This window comes from Adelges cooleyi, unplaced genomic scaffold, assembly GCF_023614345.1.
Source record: "Adelges cooleyi isolate 19-005CV unplaced genomic scaffold, UGA_ACOO_1.1 ACOO_flye_CR_arks_rails_tigmint_CR_PRNA_2, whole genome shotgun sequence".
NCBI classification, from domain to species: domain Eukaryota; kingdom Metazoa; phylum Arthropoda; class Insecta; order Hemiptera; family Adelgidae; genus Adelges; species Adelges cooleyi.
The window spans coordinates 10,150,391-10,167,969 of NW_026095860.1; the positions used below are offsets into that span (position 1 = coordinate 10,150,391).

Below are 17,579 nucleotides of genomic sequence, written 5' to 3' on the forward strand. Positions count from 1 at the left end.
TAAGCTGAACGCGCGCACACGTCATTAAGCCAATTAGATTAAAATTGCTGTTGCACAATCGTCGTAGTAAATCCGTGTACCGGATTTGTGAGCAAAGAGCAGTAGAGGGGGAGCTAAAGGGGCTATAAAACGTTACTCGGATACTCGTGTTTGATATTTAGTATCTATCTATGTATAATATATACATGTATGATTTTAAATCATCAAGTTTTTACTTTTTTATCATTGATTAATATTATTCATCTTGTCTTGTCTTGTCTTGTTTATTATCTTTTAATTTGTCGACATCGACGAGAATAGATTTTTTATTAAAGTGTTTAAGATATTAAAAAACTGACTCGCAATTTAAATTAAAACCTTTACCAAAATATTAAAAGTATTGTTGGCCTTCGATAAAAATTGTATAATCATTTTCGGTGGGGTTGGCATGACCCCCAAAAATCAAAATTCCTACCCCCGTGTGTGCACCATAACAGCAATATTATAATAAGAACACTGTACATATTTCTTACCAGTCGAATTACTTGCACAGTAGACCGTCAAACACACGATTAATTTCTGAAAAAAAAAATAATGAATTAAAATTGATTTTTATTTCAGCAACTTAAGTACAAAATACACACTAATCGTCAGTCGGTTTATTAGGAAATTAATAAACAATAATATAGTTGTACCTTAGTTTGTATTAAATGTTCAGGACTTTTGTAAAACAGGACCACACCTTCTGGATATACGTCATGAACTAGTTGCATTTTTAAAAAATTCCAAAACCCACCTAAAGTTTTACACTCAGAAAACAACTACACTGTTTGGAGGGTTTGCTCAGTTCATTGTTATTTGCACTTTCATTCTCATTGTGTAGGTAGTACAAATAATAAACAGCAGCTTTTAAACGGAATATTATAACTGATACAGTACACATTATAGACATATTATAACGCATTATATGTATTTGTGTTGATACAAATTGTATAGTTGATTATTATAAATACATATATTTATACATAGGTTTATATAGGACTACAATTTTTAAACGAAACGTCTTGGATTCAAAATTAATTTAACTGTCAATCCCTATATTAAATAAAAATACATTGCAAAAATCATGGCGGCCTCGACCCCGTTATTGGTTGAGTAGCAATTTTCCAGTTAAGCTCAATAAAAATCAATACAACCATACAGAATAGTGCATACATACCCTAGTCCTACCTTTCTATGTACCGCTGTCTTAATAAGGTATGATGATGTAGCATTGTCATTGGTCACATAAGTTATAGTAGGTAATTTTAAAAACATTTAGCCGGAATTTGTTTTCAAAACGGATCCGATCCGTTTTGCTTGAAATCAAATTACTCATTCACCGATTTAGAATCTAATAGATGTCGGTTCGCGAACTTAGGAACCCGTTAAGTGTACAGTGCATAATATAAACTTACCTATGTCTATTGAAGTTGATTGTATGCTAGATTGAAAAAGCGTTTGATTTCCAATGCGTCAAAAATACAAAATTACTTGTAAGTATTTAGCGTATAAGATAAAAACCGATAAATATGATTTCAATATACATAATATTATGTTAGGTATATGAAACATACAGCGGGGACTGTAGAAAAGAAATGCTAGTTTTTCTGCTATAATACCTATCCAAGTCATGTCATTTATTAGAAAAACCGTTTTTTTTTATTTTGGTTGGCATTTAGCAACCATATTTTTTCGTTTAAATTACAAAATTCTAATTATTATTACACCGTTTTTTATAATAATTACAGTGTTTTGTATTGCTAATAAAACAAATTCGACACGCGTATCAAACGTCTAATAAAATACAATATTCTACTTATTCGGCTTTTGCGTTGTTAGTGGCAGATGTTTTAATAGTATTTATTTTTTGTGTGTACACTAAATGTACACATTAACTACCGGCCCTGCTATTATCACCATGCTAGAACGTGATTATTTTTTTCCGGTATTTCATTGTAACGCAGTAGGCTTATAAAGTTTGGCATTTTTAAGTCAACAACAAAATCAGTTTGGAGTTAGCCATATTGGTCATTGATTTAGAACTTTAGAATCGGTAATATTATAGATCCTCTATAGTGTTTTCAAAGAACATGCCACCTGTAATAAATATAAAAAACGTGACTTGAGATTTCTTTCGACACGATTGTATGTTGTAGATAATTGGAACGACGTGGCCAGTAGTAGGTATTATTACGGTCACCGGCTCCAGACCAAACTATTATGGCCTCTAGCTGCTTTTTTTCTGGACAGATGAACATCTAGAGTAAGAAACAATCGTCCCTTTGTTTGTTTGTTCACAAACCACTTCCTCTGGTCAGCGATAAATTAGCTGTAATTATATTAAATCCAGTTACACCCAGCTTCAAACAGTCTGTCGATGAAACATTAAACGACGTTGAAAATCAAATTTAAACGAAAACAAAATCAATTAAATAAACCTCGTAATATATTTACTTTCTGTTGAAAATTCAATGTAAACATCTCAAATTGGAATGTGACACTTGACAAGTATTACATTTTTTGTTAAAAACGTTATGAATGTTTCGATTGAAATTTTATTTAAAGCAGTTAAAATATAGTTAAGGACGAAGGAGTTATAATAAAAGTACTTGAGGCTAGGAAAATGTATTGTATTCATCATGTTGGTGAGAGAAAAAATGGTTATAAGAGGGTTGACAATAATGAAAGTAAAATCAGAAAGAGATATAATTACAAAACTAGCAAATCGATACTGTTTTTTAATTAAAAGACGGCCGGACGAAGTAAATTGCTAATAGTATTTAATAATAAGTAGTTTGTACTTTTATCCCACTCATTGTTTACTAGTTATGTATAAACTCTTACTTGCATTGGCTAAAAGTTTACTGGTTACCGGTTTACCTATAAGTTATGTTAATACTAATTAATTGATCATATAAACTATTAGTGTTGTAGGCATAGTAATTAGGAGTAAACGACCTTTTTCTAATAAATTATCTGTTTTATAAGCTTACCATCTATTGTATTGTGGTTTTTTTAACAAATTTGGTACATTTTGTGTACAGTCAGTAGACATTGATTGTGTATTGTTTGCTAATCATCATACTATTAAAATGAAATAAAACAATAAACGCATCATTAAGAATAAATAAATCATAAAGACTGAAGACATAATGAGGTACCCATAATAGAAGGTCTTCTGTTAGCGAAACCACTGTATTTATTAACTAAAGTATGTGAAAAAACTTATACTACTTATAGTCATTAGGTAGGTACTGTGTCGTTTATGTGTTTTCGAGGAAAAATAGTTTTATGAATCTTTAAAAACAAATAAAAAAAAGTGGTTAGCCGTTGACATAATCATTTATTTATTTTTAGAAGTGTGTATCGTCAAATATGTTCTTATATAAAAGTGAACAATAATGAAAGATAATCCAGGAACAATCTTAAACATTTGAATATAAATACAAATCCTTAAAAATCTTAATACATTTAAATGAATAAAAATGTTGTATTAATAATATTATTCATGGTAAATTAATACCGTTGTATGAAGTGCGAAAAATGGGTAAAATTAAAAAAAAATATGGCGTTTTACAATTCGCAAGTAAACATTTATTACATTTTCTATTAAGTATTTGAGATCACAATTGGATTACCCATAGAAACAATAATATAGGATGTAAGTAATGAGAAAATAATAATTAAAATTTAAACAAATTATAGTAATCCAATTATTGGATTTGACTTAAAAAGAAATATATATTTTTTTATTAGTATTAAATACTGTTTACGGCTAATTAAATAAACCCGGATAAATGGTTTTGATCATAGTACAGAACTAATAAATGATTTCTTAATTGAATATTGAACCAAACGCCTACATGCATATTTTTTACTTAATTAGTTTCCCACATTAGTAATCTGTAATACTCTATATTGTATAAAATTGATACCTCCCAATTTATTAATGCGATTGCAACTTTAATGTTGAATTAACTATTATTTTATGCAACGTAACATTTATAAAAAACAACGAAACTATTCTTTAGAATATGTAATTTATAGTTATTTAGAAACCGTTTCAAGCTATATAAATTTCTATTTATGCTTGGAAATAAGTTCCCCATGATTGTCTTTAGCCTAGAAAGTTTTTCTAATAACATATTTTTCTACAAATTGATAAAACATATTTTGTTGGATACCCGTCTGTGAAACAATTAAATTTGAATTTAAAATTGGTGTAAATTTTGTTTAAACACAATAATAAATTACAAACTCTTGGATTTGGTAAATTAAAATATATTTTTCATTTAAAGACCATGGTAAACTATTACCAAGCTATTATCTAGTTAATATTTTACATTTTATCGAAGCAAATAGTCAAAAATATAATTTTAAATGAGTTTTTATTTTTTATTAACTAACTATTAATTTAAGTAAATACATGGTAACATTTCCGAATCATTTACACGCATTTCGGTTAAACTATTCTACACAAAACTTGAAATTGTTTAGCAATATATTCAGAAACCGAATTTCCTTAGGCAAATAAAAATTATATATATATATATATATCAAATGTATATATGTTAAAAACATTATCCATCGTTGGTATAGCTTACGATGGAAAATTGAAAATATGTGAAGTATTATAAAATCATTTAAATATAATTAATTTTTTCGATTTGCGACAATATAACAATATTAGGTTGTAGTTTTTTTGTTCATAACTACAATACAAGCACAAAAAGAGTAGTTGGTTATCACATATCACATTGACAGGAATCTACTACCTATATAATATGTCATAGTTATGAAACATTACACTATATTGTTATATTATATTATATAGTTTGTATTGTTTTGTGTTGGTATATTGATGACGTTTTTTGTATAATGTGTATACTACGCTCTATATTTGTAAGTGTGTAAACAGTGAATATTATGGCGTGAGAATATTGCAATATCGTTCGATAAGAGATAATGGGTTTAGATTAGATAAAACTTGTAACAAGTAAACAAAAAAGACGTTATGGTAGTAATTTTGTTGTTTTTTTTTTTGTTCTTTTACTACCAAACTACGCATTTATCCACGGGGTTCATCCGGGATCCGAGGGGACATCCGAACGCCTCGGCAAAATCAACCGAGTTCGACAACGGGCCCCAGACACGCGTTGGTCCTGGTGAATGTACGGACGACCTTACTTTTGTCAAAGCGTCTTCGGGGCGCATCGAGCCGCACCAGATCTGCGCGTAATTTAAAAAGAATAGCTGATCGTGTGTCATAGCAATACCCGGCAACAAAGGTTCTTCTCCGTGCTTTGCTACCCATTTCTTGTACGCCTGAAAAACGATACGCACATTGTATACAAAAACACAGAATAGATGGATAAAAGCAGAGAAGGATCACTTGTAAAGTAAACAAAAACGTGACGGCTATGTTGAAAGGGCATACAACCCAACCGTACCCTTGTACCTTTTCTTATCTATTTAGTACCCTTATCAGTTTAAAATAATGATATTACGGTTTGTATATAATATATTTGTTTAAATTAGTTATAACTTAAATTTTTAATTGCTTATACATATTAAAACCTCTAAAAGCAATTTTTCTAGTCTTTAAATCAATTATTGTTTTGACTTTCGTATAAAAATTATATTCTACTATTAGTTTTACGAAAACGGTCACACTGCGACGCTCTATTAAGATTATGGCCGTCGCGTTTTTGTGTGATAAGGTCTTCCCCATGTTTATTTCTATCAGTGTCCGGGACCTGGTAAAAACAACGGCATTGGAAAATTCCGGACGAATCTTTGTGGATAATACTTCGAGGTAATAAAAATAAAGAGCACCGTTTTAGGTCAAAAAGCCGGATAAAATTTCGACTACCCGGGATGGCCGTACTTCAATTCTGTAAATTTATACACGAGTTCTTCGGGTAGTTATTACTAAGTTGTTTGGGAAACGGATTTTTTGCTTTTTTATGTAAACAAATTGTTTTTTAATATTGTTAAATTGTCAAACACAATTTATTCAATTACAACAAACTGAATTTTTTAAATAAAAATCGGTTTCCCAAATAACCTAGTAAAATAGTCAAATAATTTGAATATCTTTGCAAAACTGAAATCTGATCATTCTTAGTAGGAGTAATTTTGTCAAGCTTATAGGCTCCAAAAAAACCAAGTAGTAAGGATTTTACTCATAGAAGAAATGATAACAAAATTAAACAAATAACTCGAAGCTTATACAAATTAACCGGAAAATTAATTAACATAATGTCGAAATTTATTCCATTTAAAAACCGTTTTTTTCTTAAATATTGCCTTTATTTACCTCCTTAAAAACAACCCGCTTCTAATCTCCTTAAGCAACATGATTTCTAAGTTTGTTGCCACATGACTATAATAATAATGGTATGTGTAGACGTGGACTTGGACTATTTTCCTAATTGTCTCGATTTTCAACGATAAGCCTAATAACCGCCATCAACACCAACAGTTAACATATAAAATAATTCTATACTTCTAGATGAAACAGTTAACAAAAATGATAACGGATCAACAATAAATTGGAAACCATTTGTTTACCGGCCGTGGTCAAATAAACTCTTTTCTGTTTGTAATTTCTAGATCCGCGCCCTTGTACGTGTAAGATCGAGTATTGAACAAAAGAAACAAGATCAAAATAAAATTATCGAATAATTAAAACGTACCCTAAACGATTGCTTTAGTCCACCATTATCTGCTATGTTTTCACCTTGTGTCATACGTCCGTTTACATGTATGTTTACCTCTTGCATTTTATACTTGGAGTATTGGTCTACCATGCATTGCGCCTTCTCCCTGAACGTTTCTATAGTATCGGAATCCCACCATTCGAGCAAGTTACCGTTTTTATCAAACTGCCGGCCTTTGGCGAATTTTAACAAAAAAAAATAATAACATGATTACATTGTTTATTGACATGATTCAAATAACATGTTGCCGAATTTTGTATTCAAACCTTTATCGTCAAATCCGTGGGTAATTTCGTGACCGATCACCACTCCGATACCGCCATAGTTTAGCGATTTGGGGAAATGTTGGCTGTAGAATAAAGGTTGAAGTATCCCAGCGGGGATAACTGATAGAAGAAAAAAAATGTCACATTAAGTATACAATTGATGAGTTTTGGTGACATTGCAATAGGCAGAGATCAGACTTAACCCTCCCTCCGTCAACAATTGAACCGAAGCTAAAGTCATTGCACCAATATAATATATATTGTGCTAAGCAGAGCTTATGACTTGTGACTTTAAGTTTTAATTGAGAAACTATTTTAAAATTTAATTTTTCGATTGTGTATTAGACATTGGTAATTTACTTTGTTTAATAGTTAATAGATATACAACTTATACAACAAAACTATACAACGATTTTAATTTATATTATATTCATTTAAATTTTAAAAGCCATCTTCAGAAATAAAAGAGATGAATAATAATTAATATTAAGAATATTATTTTATTACAATACCACAGTTTAAAATACTATAATAGATTAATTGTTAATGAAAATAATAGATGAAACAACGACGGAAATATTTCACGATTTTAGAATAAAACAAAAGAGTAAGTATAACATTTTATATTTAATAAATAAATTAAAAAAAACACGAAAAGCAATCATAAATAATATGTATAAAAATACGTTTATGTGATACAGATGGCTCCTTTAAAATGAAGAGTGCAAATGATAAATCGTTTAAAGACTAAAGAATTTAAAAAGACTTTACAGGGAAGTAAAGACAAAGCAACTGGTCAAGATAAGATTCGAGTTGGACAGGTATGTATGTATAAGTTATACAGTATAACTCGATAAGAACTTATAGACTTGAGAAGTTGTTTACATTTTGAGATACTTTAAATGGATTCTTTGTACTTCTTGGCATATTTCATAAGTAGCACTTAAGACCAGGTAAAAAACAGAAATTAGCCAAGTAACTTAAGCCGCAACAATTTTGATATTAAAACCACACTAATAATGTTTTCAGCGAAGAAATCTCTACAAATATATTGTAGAGATTGAAACCTAATACTTGATGTCAAATTTAAAAAATGTAAAATAGAAACCCTATAATTAAATTGTACTGAATTTACTACTCTATGTACTATTCTAATTCTAATGTTAGATCTCTGCCTTTGAACAATCGTAACAATATACTGATACAAGTAAAAAAAGTGCACCTATATGATTCTTATTGGGATTGTAAAATGCATTGACGATTGCTGGTTCCGTTGACCATTTATCTTTATCGACTGGTAGTCTCAATTTTTCCAAATTTTGCAAAGCATCAAATTGTAAAACGTTAAACACGTTTACAATAAACTGATCTTCGGTAACATTTAACTGAAACAGGTCACACAGACATTATAAATTTAACCACTCGCAAAGGCTCACCAATTACCATAATATATTGGTTGTCTAATTCATGGGGGTCTGTCAATAAATCTGGATAGCCTATCCGTTCTTTCATAGCTTCCGCCTTTTCTCTAGCAACCACCCTTGTTTCATCATCCATCCATTCATTTTCATTAAGAAGCTCATTGAACGCTTCACGAATCGATTGGATCATGTCCATGGCCGTTACCTAGAAATAACATAAAACCATATCATTTTGTAATTCGGCATTATTAATGTGTAGATGAGATTTCATAATAATATGGTCAAAGAAAACACACGGTTTTTATATAAATATCAGTTTCCAGAACCTAGATAAATATTGTTCATCTCACTTTGCTTTCCAAGCTGAAATTATCCCTTATGAATAACGCCCCAACTGCCATTCCAAGTTGTTTGTTAGTCCAATCCACACAATCTCTCCATCTACTCCGTTCACTAAGAATGCCCAACAAAATCTTCTTAAAATCTAACCTCTTGTACTGGTATTCGTCTATCATATGGGGAAGCACCGTGCTTTGAACCAATCGCCAAATAACATAGTTGTGAATAATCCTTTCAAAAAATTGTATGTTTTAACGTATTATCCAATCATTTTAAACAATTATATAAACAAATAAAATAGCAAACACTGTAAAATAGCAACAACACACACAATTAATCGTTGCCCAGATAACATACCTTCTATCAGTTTTTTTCATTAGAAGTCCTAGTTGTGTAAAATATGTCATGGCGTAACTGACGACGAGCTCGTCGCCTTCAATATTAAAATTCAAAACATTCCTGAAGTATAATAACCAATTGATATCTGGAACTTGGTTCTGGAGTTCATTTAACGAGAGTTTCCAATAAGTCGTCCCTGGCGTTGGCTGATCAGTCTCCGCCGAAGTAACCTAAATTTAGTAATTTAGAAAAAAAAAATTAATAATTGTAAAACCATCATCTTGTCGATTACTCGTCAAAACTAGAAATGCCTAAAGACGTACAATCACATTTTTGATAATCTACTCACATTTGCCAATTCAATTTCAAATTCAATTATTTTTAAAAGTTCCAAAGGTGCAGTGGATTTATTAGCCCCTAATAGCACTGCTACTTCAGTCATGTATTTATGGTACGCTTGCAATGCTTCGGCGCTACTGTCCTTTAAAAAATAATCTTTACTCGGCAAACCTAGTTGCATTTGATCCAACTAAAATATACAAAATGTACTCAATAATATGTAAAACGACTTTTTTAATGCACCTTTAGCCAACTATACTGTACTATGCTATACTATACTAGAATATACTATAGTCTATACGAATCTACGTAGGTATACAACCGGACTGCCTTAGTAGTAGTTACTTTTGTAGATGCGTACTACATTAATTAATGTCTTACTTTTTTCGCACCTGAAGGATGTTAATAGAAGAGTTCTTGTCATCCGGACCGACCCATTGTTCAATCATAATTCCTTCGTTAAAGTCTTTTTTTAGTCGACCTAATAATACTTCAATACCGTAATCGGGCGGTTGCCAATTTTTTTCCACCACCGGCCAACCACCAAGTGATTTCAAAAGTTCCCGAATAGGCCTGTCTCCGACACGCCTGATTTGAGCTACAATATTGATTTTTATAAATAAAAACTTTTCAATTTTTTTTAACTTTTGTATTATTGTTACAAACGACTTACTGATGTCCATGCAAGATTTGTAAAACAATTTTGCTTTTATCGTAGCTGAGCTATCAAACCGATTGACCGATTCCTCCAACAGACCTAGTTAACAATCGAAATTAAAATATAATGTTTTATACTCAAATTTTATTAGTACTAAAATTTATGAAGAATTCGTTCAGGTGGCTTCATAAGTCCCGTTAACTTGCCTTTTAAAATAATTTGCAAGCGATCGGCAAGTACTTCAAATGTATTGATGCTACTCTTGTCTTCCGGTATCAAGTGTCTTTTGTCCCAAGTACCGCAAGCGTATTGGTAGAAGTCCTCGCACGGATCAGCTGATTGGTCCATAGCAGATAGCAATGAAGCAGCTAAACACATAATAATATAATATAAATAATTCTATAAAATTATACATCTTGTTCTCAAAAGATAAATGCATCTCTTGAGACATGTATTATATGTATTAACTGGGTTGTACAAGCAGGAGACAAATGATGAATATGAATATGGATTTTTCTTAGCTATGTTAATTTATAAGCTTGCAATTTCTAGCTTTACCCGTCGTGCCTAGTTTTATGTTTACAATTTTAGATTATTTCTAGTAGAAAAAAAGGGCAATAGTGATTAAATATTGTGATAATTGAAATTCAAAAGATAATTATATTTACTGAGGATAGGGTTCCCTAGTCCGCATAATATAGTATATATAGATAACATCTAGTTATTTTCAAATATAGCTTTAGTATAATTAATCCCAAATAGACAAAAAAAAAGACACTAAATCATAAAAAAAAAAAATTATAAAATATAAAAAAAATATTTGTGTTTAATCATTTAGCGTGGACGGTACAGTGTAATCGATCAAATTTGCTTAATTATTAATTATACTAAAAGTCCGAGTAATTAGTTTTTGTAAAAAAAACCAACGTTTTCATTTTATAACCGTAATAAAAACGTAGTAACTATATAATAAACCAAATATTTTAATTTATTTAACGCATGTAGATCACAAATACTAGCCAAGTAACCTTTTAGGTACTCAGACACACACGCCAAGTCGGGTTTTCTTTTATAATTACATTCCTAGTTGATCAATATATATGCTCATTAAACGTTACTTATGATTAATATTATAATTTAGCTAGCGACGTAACGGATTAATTTGTGTCCACAACTGGCTAAACACTAATTGGCTAAGAAGTCTCAAAATTATATATAATTTTACAGATGCGCTTGTACTTACCAGCGCAATTACGATTTAATTATTTTAATTAGTTTGCTAATTTTCGAACACTCTCAGTACGTCTTGAATGTAATTTAATTTAAAAATTAACTTTTGATTTTTACCTGACTGCAAAGGAGGAATGTAGGTTAATTGAAAAATAATTGAAAAATTAACACGTTGACTGCCACGCCTAATTCAGTGTGTTATCCATTGACGCCACAATATTTTTTTACAACTTTAAATTTTATTTCTATTATTAGACCCCACATGGCCCACTTAAAAATTCTACTGAGGGGCAAAAATGACCCTCATAGCAGTCAACGAGTTAAAAACTAAAATCGTAGCGCCTTTGTATAAAAATATAAATTTAGGTGTGTGTAAGTTAACACGTGATACAAATATCATTAAAAAAGTTTACAAAACTAAAATTTGGCATGGAAAAATTTGCCTATATTTTACCCCTTAAGGGAATTGAAAGCGGACGGTTTTAAGGGGTTTTATATAGGCAATATTTAAGAAAAAAAGCGTTTCAATCAATTTCGACCGTCCAATTTATTTAGAAAAAATTACGCCTACTTAGAATGACCGGATTTTAGTTGTGTACAAATAATTTAGAAAACATTTTAGCATACAAATAGGATTTAAAATCTAATTGAAAAATATCAAAAAATCGATTCCCCCAATTTCCTAGAAAAGTGGTTATTTATTAATTTAAAACATGATGTATTTAAAAATTACCTGTTTTGACGCATTCTTCCTTCATGCAGATCTTTTGGTTTGGGTTAAACAACGCTTTAACTAGAAATTAAACATTTTATATTTTTATTTATGTTGCGATTTGTCGGAGGTTTATAGTCAAGTGTCAAGGATGTTTCAAAGACGGCCAAAACACATAATCGTGTTCGTCTTTGATTTCTAGGTCGTGCAAATGACGGTTTTTTTTACTATATAAGAGAACACAACCTTTGTAATTATTAACGTCACCACACGCTTATTGTTAGACAATTGATTTGCGATTTTAAAATAATACAATAACGTGTCGGGCGATTTTAGTATTGTATAAAATATATTATAGCAGAAATCATTTAGACTATTATCGTAGACGACTCCATAATAAAACAGAAGGTACTTTATAGGATGTAGCTAACCTAGAGATTTGTTCAACGCTAAACAGGCTCGGGTAACAGCTAATTGAAGGTTATATTATTGTTAATTATTTCCGGTTCGACGCGATTCTCGGGTCAATAGGAAAGCGGAGTTGGAATCAAACTCCGTTACATACAATTTGGTAAAATAGGTATATAATTTGTTTTTGCCCATTTCGGTTGGTTAAGCGTGTAGGTTAACAGCTGCGCTGGAGCTGTTTTGACACGAATTAAATATATTTTTTACTGACCTTTAGGCTTTTCCTTTGTAGTGTTTGTACAGTATATACAATCGATCTTGACCACCAAGTATGTCAGCGAGGCAAGCAACGTGAACAAAATGATTAGACACACAAACAGTATTATCCTCTCAGTCACCGTCTCGGGCACCAGTATCCGGTAACAGGTGGATCCGAATTTGTGCTTAGGCTCGGCCATAGGGCTGACGTCGCGGATCCGGAACTTGCACGTGTTCGGTCGGTCGTCGGCCGATATCACCCGGACTTCCGGCAAAAGAGACGTCGGATACTGGCAGCCCAAGTACCCGTTGTTCGTGGTTTCCTTGTCTTTGGCGCTTGCCATTTCCGGATCGCCGCTACTGCAAGGTGGCTGAGCCAAAGACGACCCTTCTATGCACGTGGCAGGTGTAATGTCTGGCGAGATGTTCGTCATCGTTGGGTGTGGGTTTCGTTTTTTTAATTACAGCCGATTTTCAAAGTCCACGTGGTTTTCGATGGTTATGCAGACAATTACAAAGCGAATTGTGGTCATTGTGGACAACAAAAAAACCTATAAACGATAAAAAAGGCAAACAGTTTAGTCTTTAAACCGCATTCGAAAATTTGGACGTGACGCGTTAGATATAAAGATAGTTATTAGTAAAAAATAAAAAATTGATATTTTTATTTGTATATACCTACAATTTTTTAACCCGTTCTGATGGTAATAATTTTATAAACGGCCTTATTAAATGTTACCCATCGCACGCAACACGTTAAAATATGTCTCACGGTTTCAAAGCCGAGGTAGGAACACTCGAGTTAAAATAATTATACAAATTAAAATCACTATGCCATCTTTACTCATGCATCTCGCTAATGATATTGACAAAAAAAAATTTACAAAACGGTGTACCTACTCGCATGTGTTAAGTCTTATTAAAAATGTAAATTTTGTTTTATAATTTTTACAACAGTAGTGACTATCTTGAAATTTAAAAACGTATTGGATGATATTTGCATAGTTAGTGCGATTTCTTGAACTTAAGTGGTGGTTTCTTTTTTTTACCCATTATTTCTCATAATGTCATTGCATATTTTACGGCTCAAATACACATCCGTATCTTCCTGTACATACTCAAGCGCAGTTAATTATTATCTCATTGTCATTATGATAAATAAATACACCTAATTTATAGTCACGCCATCCGGTTTATCATATTATTATTGTTGTTTTGTTGTATTAGTAACAACTTTATCCACACACTATATTATACTCACTAAATTGTTTGATGGCCGAGATGTTGGTAGATTTGGCACTGGCGGCGACTAACTTCCCGAGACACTTCAAAGGAAGTTATCGGCAGACAAGCAACGGCTGTTGTGCGTTAAAAAAACAAGCCGACTGACCTGTGAGCTGTGCGCGAATGAACTCGGCTGATGTACTTAGGCATTATTGTTATTATTATCATTCGACAACCTTCGACTACTTTCGCTATGGGCACGCGCTTACTTTTTCGCGCTGATTCTCTCAGCACGGGTACCAATCAATGCTGGTTCCTTCCAGACGGATAAATTCACAATCCTTCAACGGATTCCGACTGTCCCTGTGGCTAGAGTACTGTTGCAAATCGTCCGCGGTCGGACTGGCAAAAGCGGAAGTCTCTGTAGTTTATCGAAGGCAAAAAAAAACAAACGTTAACACAACTGGACGTCCGCTACCTGTGTCGCTTATTGATATTGTCGACGATTCGATTGTGCGTAAACTTAGGGGGGCGTCAAGCAAATTGAATGGCCGAAGACCGAAACTTAACTCGGGATGCTGCACTGTGGCCGGCGACAAGGTTATGCAATCGATAAACACGAGAGAAACTTGTATAGTTGTAATACTATGTACTAGATGGGGCTGAGAATATTGAAATGCTTTTTTCAACTCTTGGTAGTTTTGGCGTTTTGCACCGCACGAATACAACACATTTACTTCCAGTTAATACGGCGGTAGGTACAAGGGACTGTGGGGGCTTAAGTCCCTACCTTATGCACTTAAATTGTTTATGTATATTTGTATCATTATATAATTTATTAGAATATTTCTTCTTTTATCAAAAACGTGATTATTATAGATTCATTATCACTTTACTTAGACGCATCGATTTATGTTAAAAAAAAATGTAGTCCCATTACCAGAAATTACTAAAATATTATTGATTTTTATAAAAAGGGTCTAAGTCTACTATACTTAAATGCTTATAATTTGGACTGCGTTTTAAAATAATAATGTTGTTTTACAGAATATAATTTTACTGTTTAATAACTATTAACTTTGATAAAGCCCTTATATGTTGTTGCATTTTGAAACATATCAAACGTTTTTTTCATTTTTCCAAAAGTTTAAAGTCAAGGACTAAGGCCCTTTTTGCATGAAGCGATTCAAATAACCTTATGTTCATTTTAAGCCCCACAAAGAAAGTCGTAGGTTAAATGACTTAGTAAATGTAGTAAATAAATAACCCAGTAAATGACTTACAAGTTACAAAAGTCATTAAGAGGGCGTCGCACCGCTCATTTTTAAGGAACAAAGTATAGGCAATTTTTTACAAAATCTTAATTTAAAGGTTAAACTAAGATGTGTAATTATTAGTTCAATAACTAGGACTCTTTTTTGGTAGTTAATTTATTTTTTGGACTATCACAGCATCTTTGAAAGCGATTTAAAAATGTTTTTCATCTCAACTTGTTTAAGCAGACTGAAAATAACTCGCTTAATTTTGGATTTAGAGTAAAAACACCCATTATAAAATTAAAAGAAAACAATATTTCGGAGAGCAAGACGGTGCGTTTTTTTCATTATTCTAAGTATAACGCTCAATACATAGTTTAGAAATAACGACTATTTTAATATTTTTAAATTACTGTAACTTTCCAAAAAATTAATTTTAAAAAAAAACGCACCATCTTGCCCTCCGGAATATTGTTTTCTTTTAATTTTATAATGATGCTTTTACTCTAAAACCAAAATTAAGCGAGTTATATACAGTCTGCTTAAACATGTTTTTACCACAGAAAATCACCGGTGCGACGCCCTCTTAAAGATTTAAGTATTTTAGCTTTCGTGTGTAGATTACAGTGCATTCAATTAAATGTTGATGTTGTTGAACGAAAGACCGAAATTTCAAGTAAGACCTTCTATGGCTATGGCAAATAAAATAACTCTTCTATATTTTTAAATCCAATTTCATGAGCACTTTTCCGATAACGGAACCCCCCCCCCCTCCCCTCTATTTTGAAGGGTCACATAGATATTTTTTTAAAATTGAGCCCCGTAACCAAACAAGTCAAAAACTCCATAAAATAGGGGACTACAGGTGCCATTGAAATCGTTGATGCTATCAATTTTTTTTTTATGATTTAGTTAACGATATCACAACTTTATAGTGCTAAAAATACTCGTGGGTCAAGTTGGCAACGGCACATAATGATAGGACTATAAAAATTGTACCAAACTTTTCCTAGGAATTTTTTTTATAGTACTAACATTATGCGCCGTGCTACCTTGACCTACATTGAAAATACTTATACAAATGAAATTAATGTTTAAACTTAATGAAAAACAGATAATAAAATTAAACAATACTAAATATCTTCACCAACTAAATGATAACAATATTGAGTATTATTTTCGGTTTATTTTTTATTACAATGTTAATATTTATACTTAACTCGTGGCGATCTATGTATAATACTGTACACTAGATAACAATTTGTTTTAAATAATACTAATAAACTTTTTTTTTTGCTATTGTTAATGCCAGTTTTTTATAACAATTAAAAACAAGTTAACTAGTGGACTGGTCGTAGCCTAGAGTCTAAAAGTCATAATGTTATTTTAAGTTAGTACCTTCAACTTAATCGAAGAAAATTATCAACTATTCTCTAACTATCTAAATATATGATAAGTACAAAATTAAAATTGATAATCAAAAATTGGACGTGACATGCTACATACAATGTTAAGACATAAGATACTGCCATACCTATGAATTAGGATTTATTAAGAGACAGTATGATCAGTATAGACAGTGTTCCAGTTTTCACATATTCTTAATTTAAAATTGCTGTTTAAGTAATGTACTCTATAATAAGGTAAAACTCTATAAAATGGTAGCACACTTATGCTATATATATTTTTTTTAATATTCCATGGTTGTATGTGTGAAAACATTAAACATAAACAACATATTATCCACAAGAGCTCCTTGTGGTTCGTTGATTATTATCAGCTAGTTATGACTTATAAAAAAACCAATAAGTGTCTTTACTCTTTAGGTTAGTTATTGCTGTTATTTCTTATTACCAATAAAAATTAATCACATCAAAGCTAAAAGATTATTAGGATTTTGTTGAGAGTTGTCTGTCGACATGATATTATTTCTTAGAATAAGGTAATAGCTGTTATTACATAATTCTCATATCTATAGTTTAATACTTCTTGCCAAAAAGTATTAAATGGTAGATTTTACCTTGAAGTTCTTGGTAAATTACAATAATAGTTGTTTAAAAACTCAAAATAATAATACTTCATACTTGTTTTACTTTTAAAATTGAGCGTGCAAGTATTTATTTTTGGAGATTCATAATAATGATAATAAAATAACTATCTTGCCATTAGGTTACCTAATTTGGGTAGGATAGTACATTTTTCTTAGATTTTAACTAATATTCTAATAATGCTTACGGACTTAGAGTGGGTATATTAATATTTTAATTAACTTGCTGATGTGTAAATTTGATTTTGTTTCAAATTCAAATGTATAATAATATTAAAAAGACATACATAAAGCAGATTTTTTTTCATTATAAATACATTTAAAAACCTATGCTATAGT

At 31.2% G+C, this 17,579-nt stretch overlaps 1 protein-coding gene across 4 annotated transcripts; it reads right to left on the minus strand.

The window, feature by feature from the left end:
* Window positions 1–4,329: 4,329 nt before the first annotated feature.
* On the minus strand, window positions 4,330–14,495 carry LOC126833282 (neprilysin-1-like). 4 transcript variants are annotated; one of them, XM_050564524.1, is made up of 14 exons: window positions 13,975–14,495; window positions 12,727–13,264; window positions 12,069–12,128; window positions 10,312–10,473; window positions 10,121–10,204; window positions 9,840–10,045; window positions 9,458–9,637; window positions 9,127–9,338; window positions 8,781–9,000; window positions 8,453–8,635; window positions 8,232–8,394; window positions 7,010–7,129; window positions 6,798–6,916; window positions 4,330–5,346 (listed from the first exon to the last, which is right to left on the minus strand). In XM_050564524.1, exons 2-14 carry the CDS (start codon window positions 13,145–13,147, stop codon window positions 5,074–5,076), a joined length of 2,403 nt encoding a protein of 800 aa, XP_050420481.1. In that variant the 5' UTR covers window positions 13,148–13,264; window positions 13,975–14,495; the 3' UTR covers window positions 4,330–5,073. The 4 variants fall into 4 exon arrangements, with proteins under 4 accessions (XP_050420481.1, XP_050420480.1, XP_050420479.1 ...); XM_050564522.1 differs by having other exon boundaries at window positions 4,332–5,346; window positions 6,720–6,916; XM_050564523.1 differs by lacking the exon at window positions 12,069–12,128 and having other exon boundaries at window positions 4,331–5,346; window positions 6,720–6,916.
* Window positions 14,496–17,579: the final 3,084 nt, after the last annotated feature.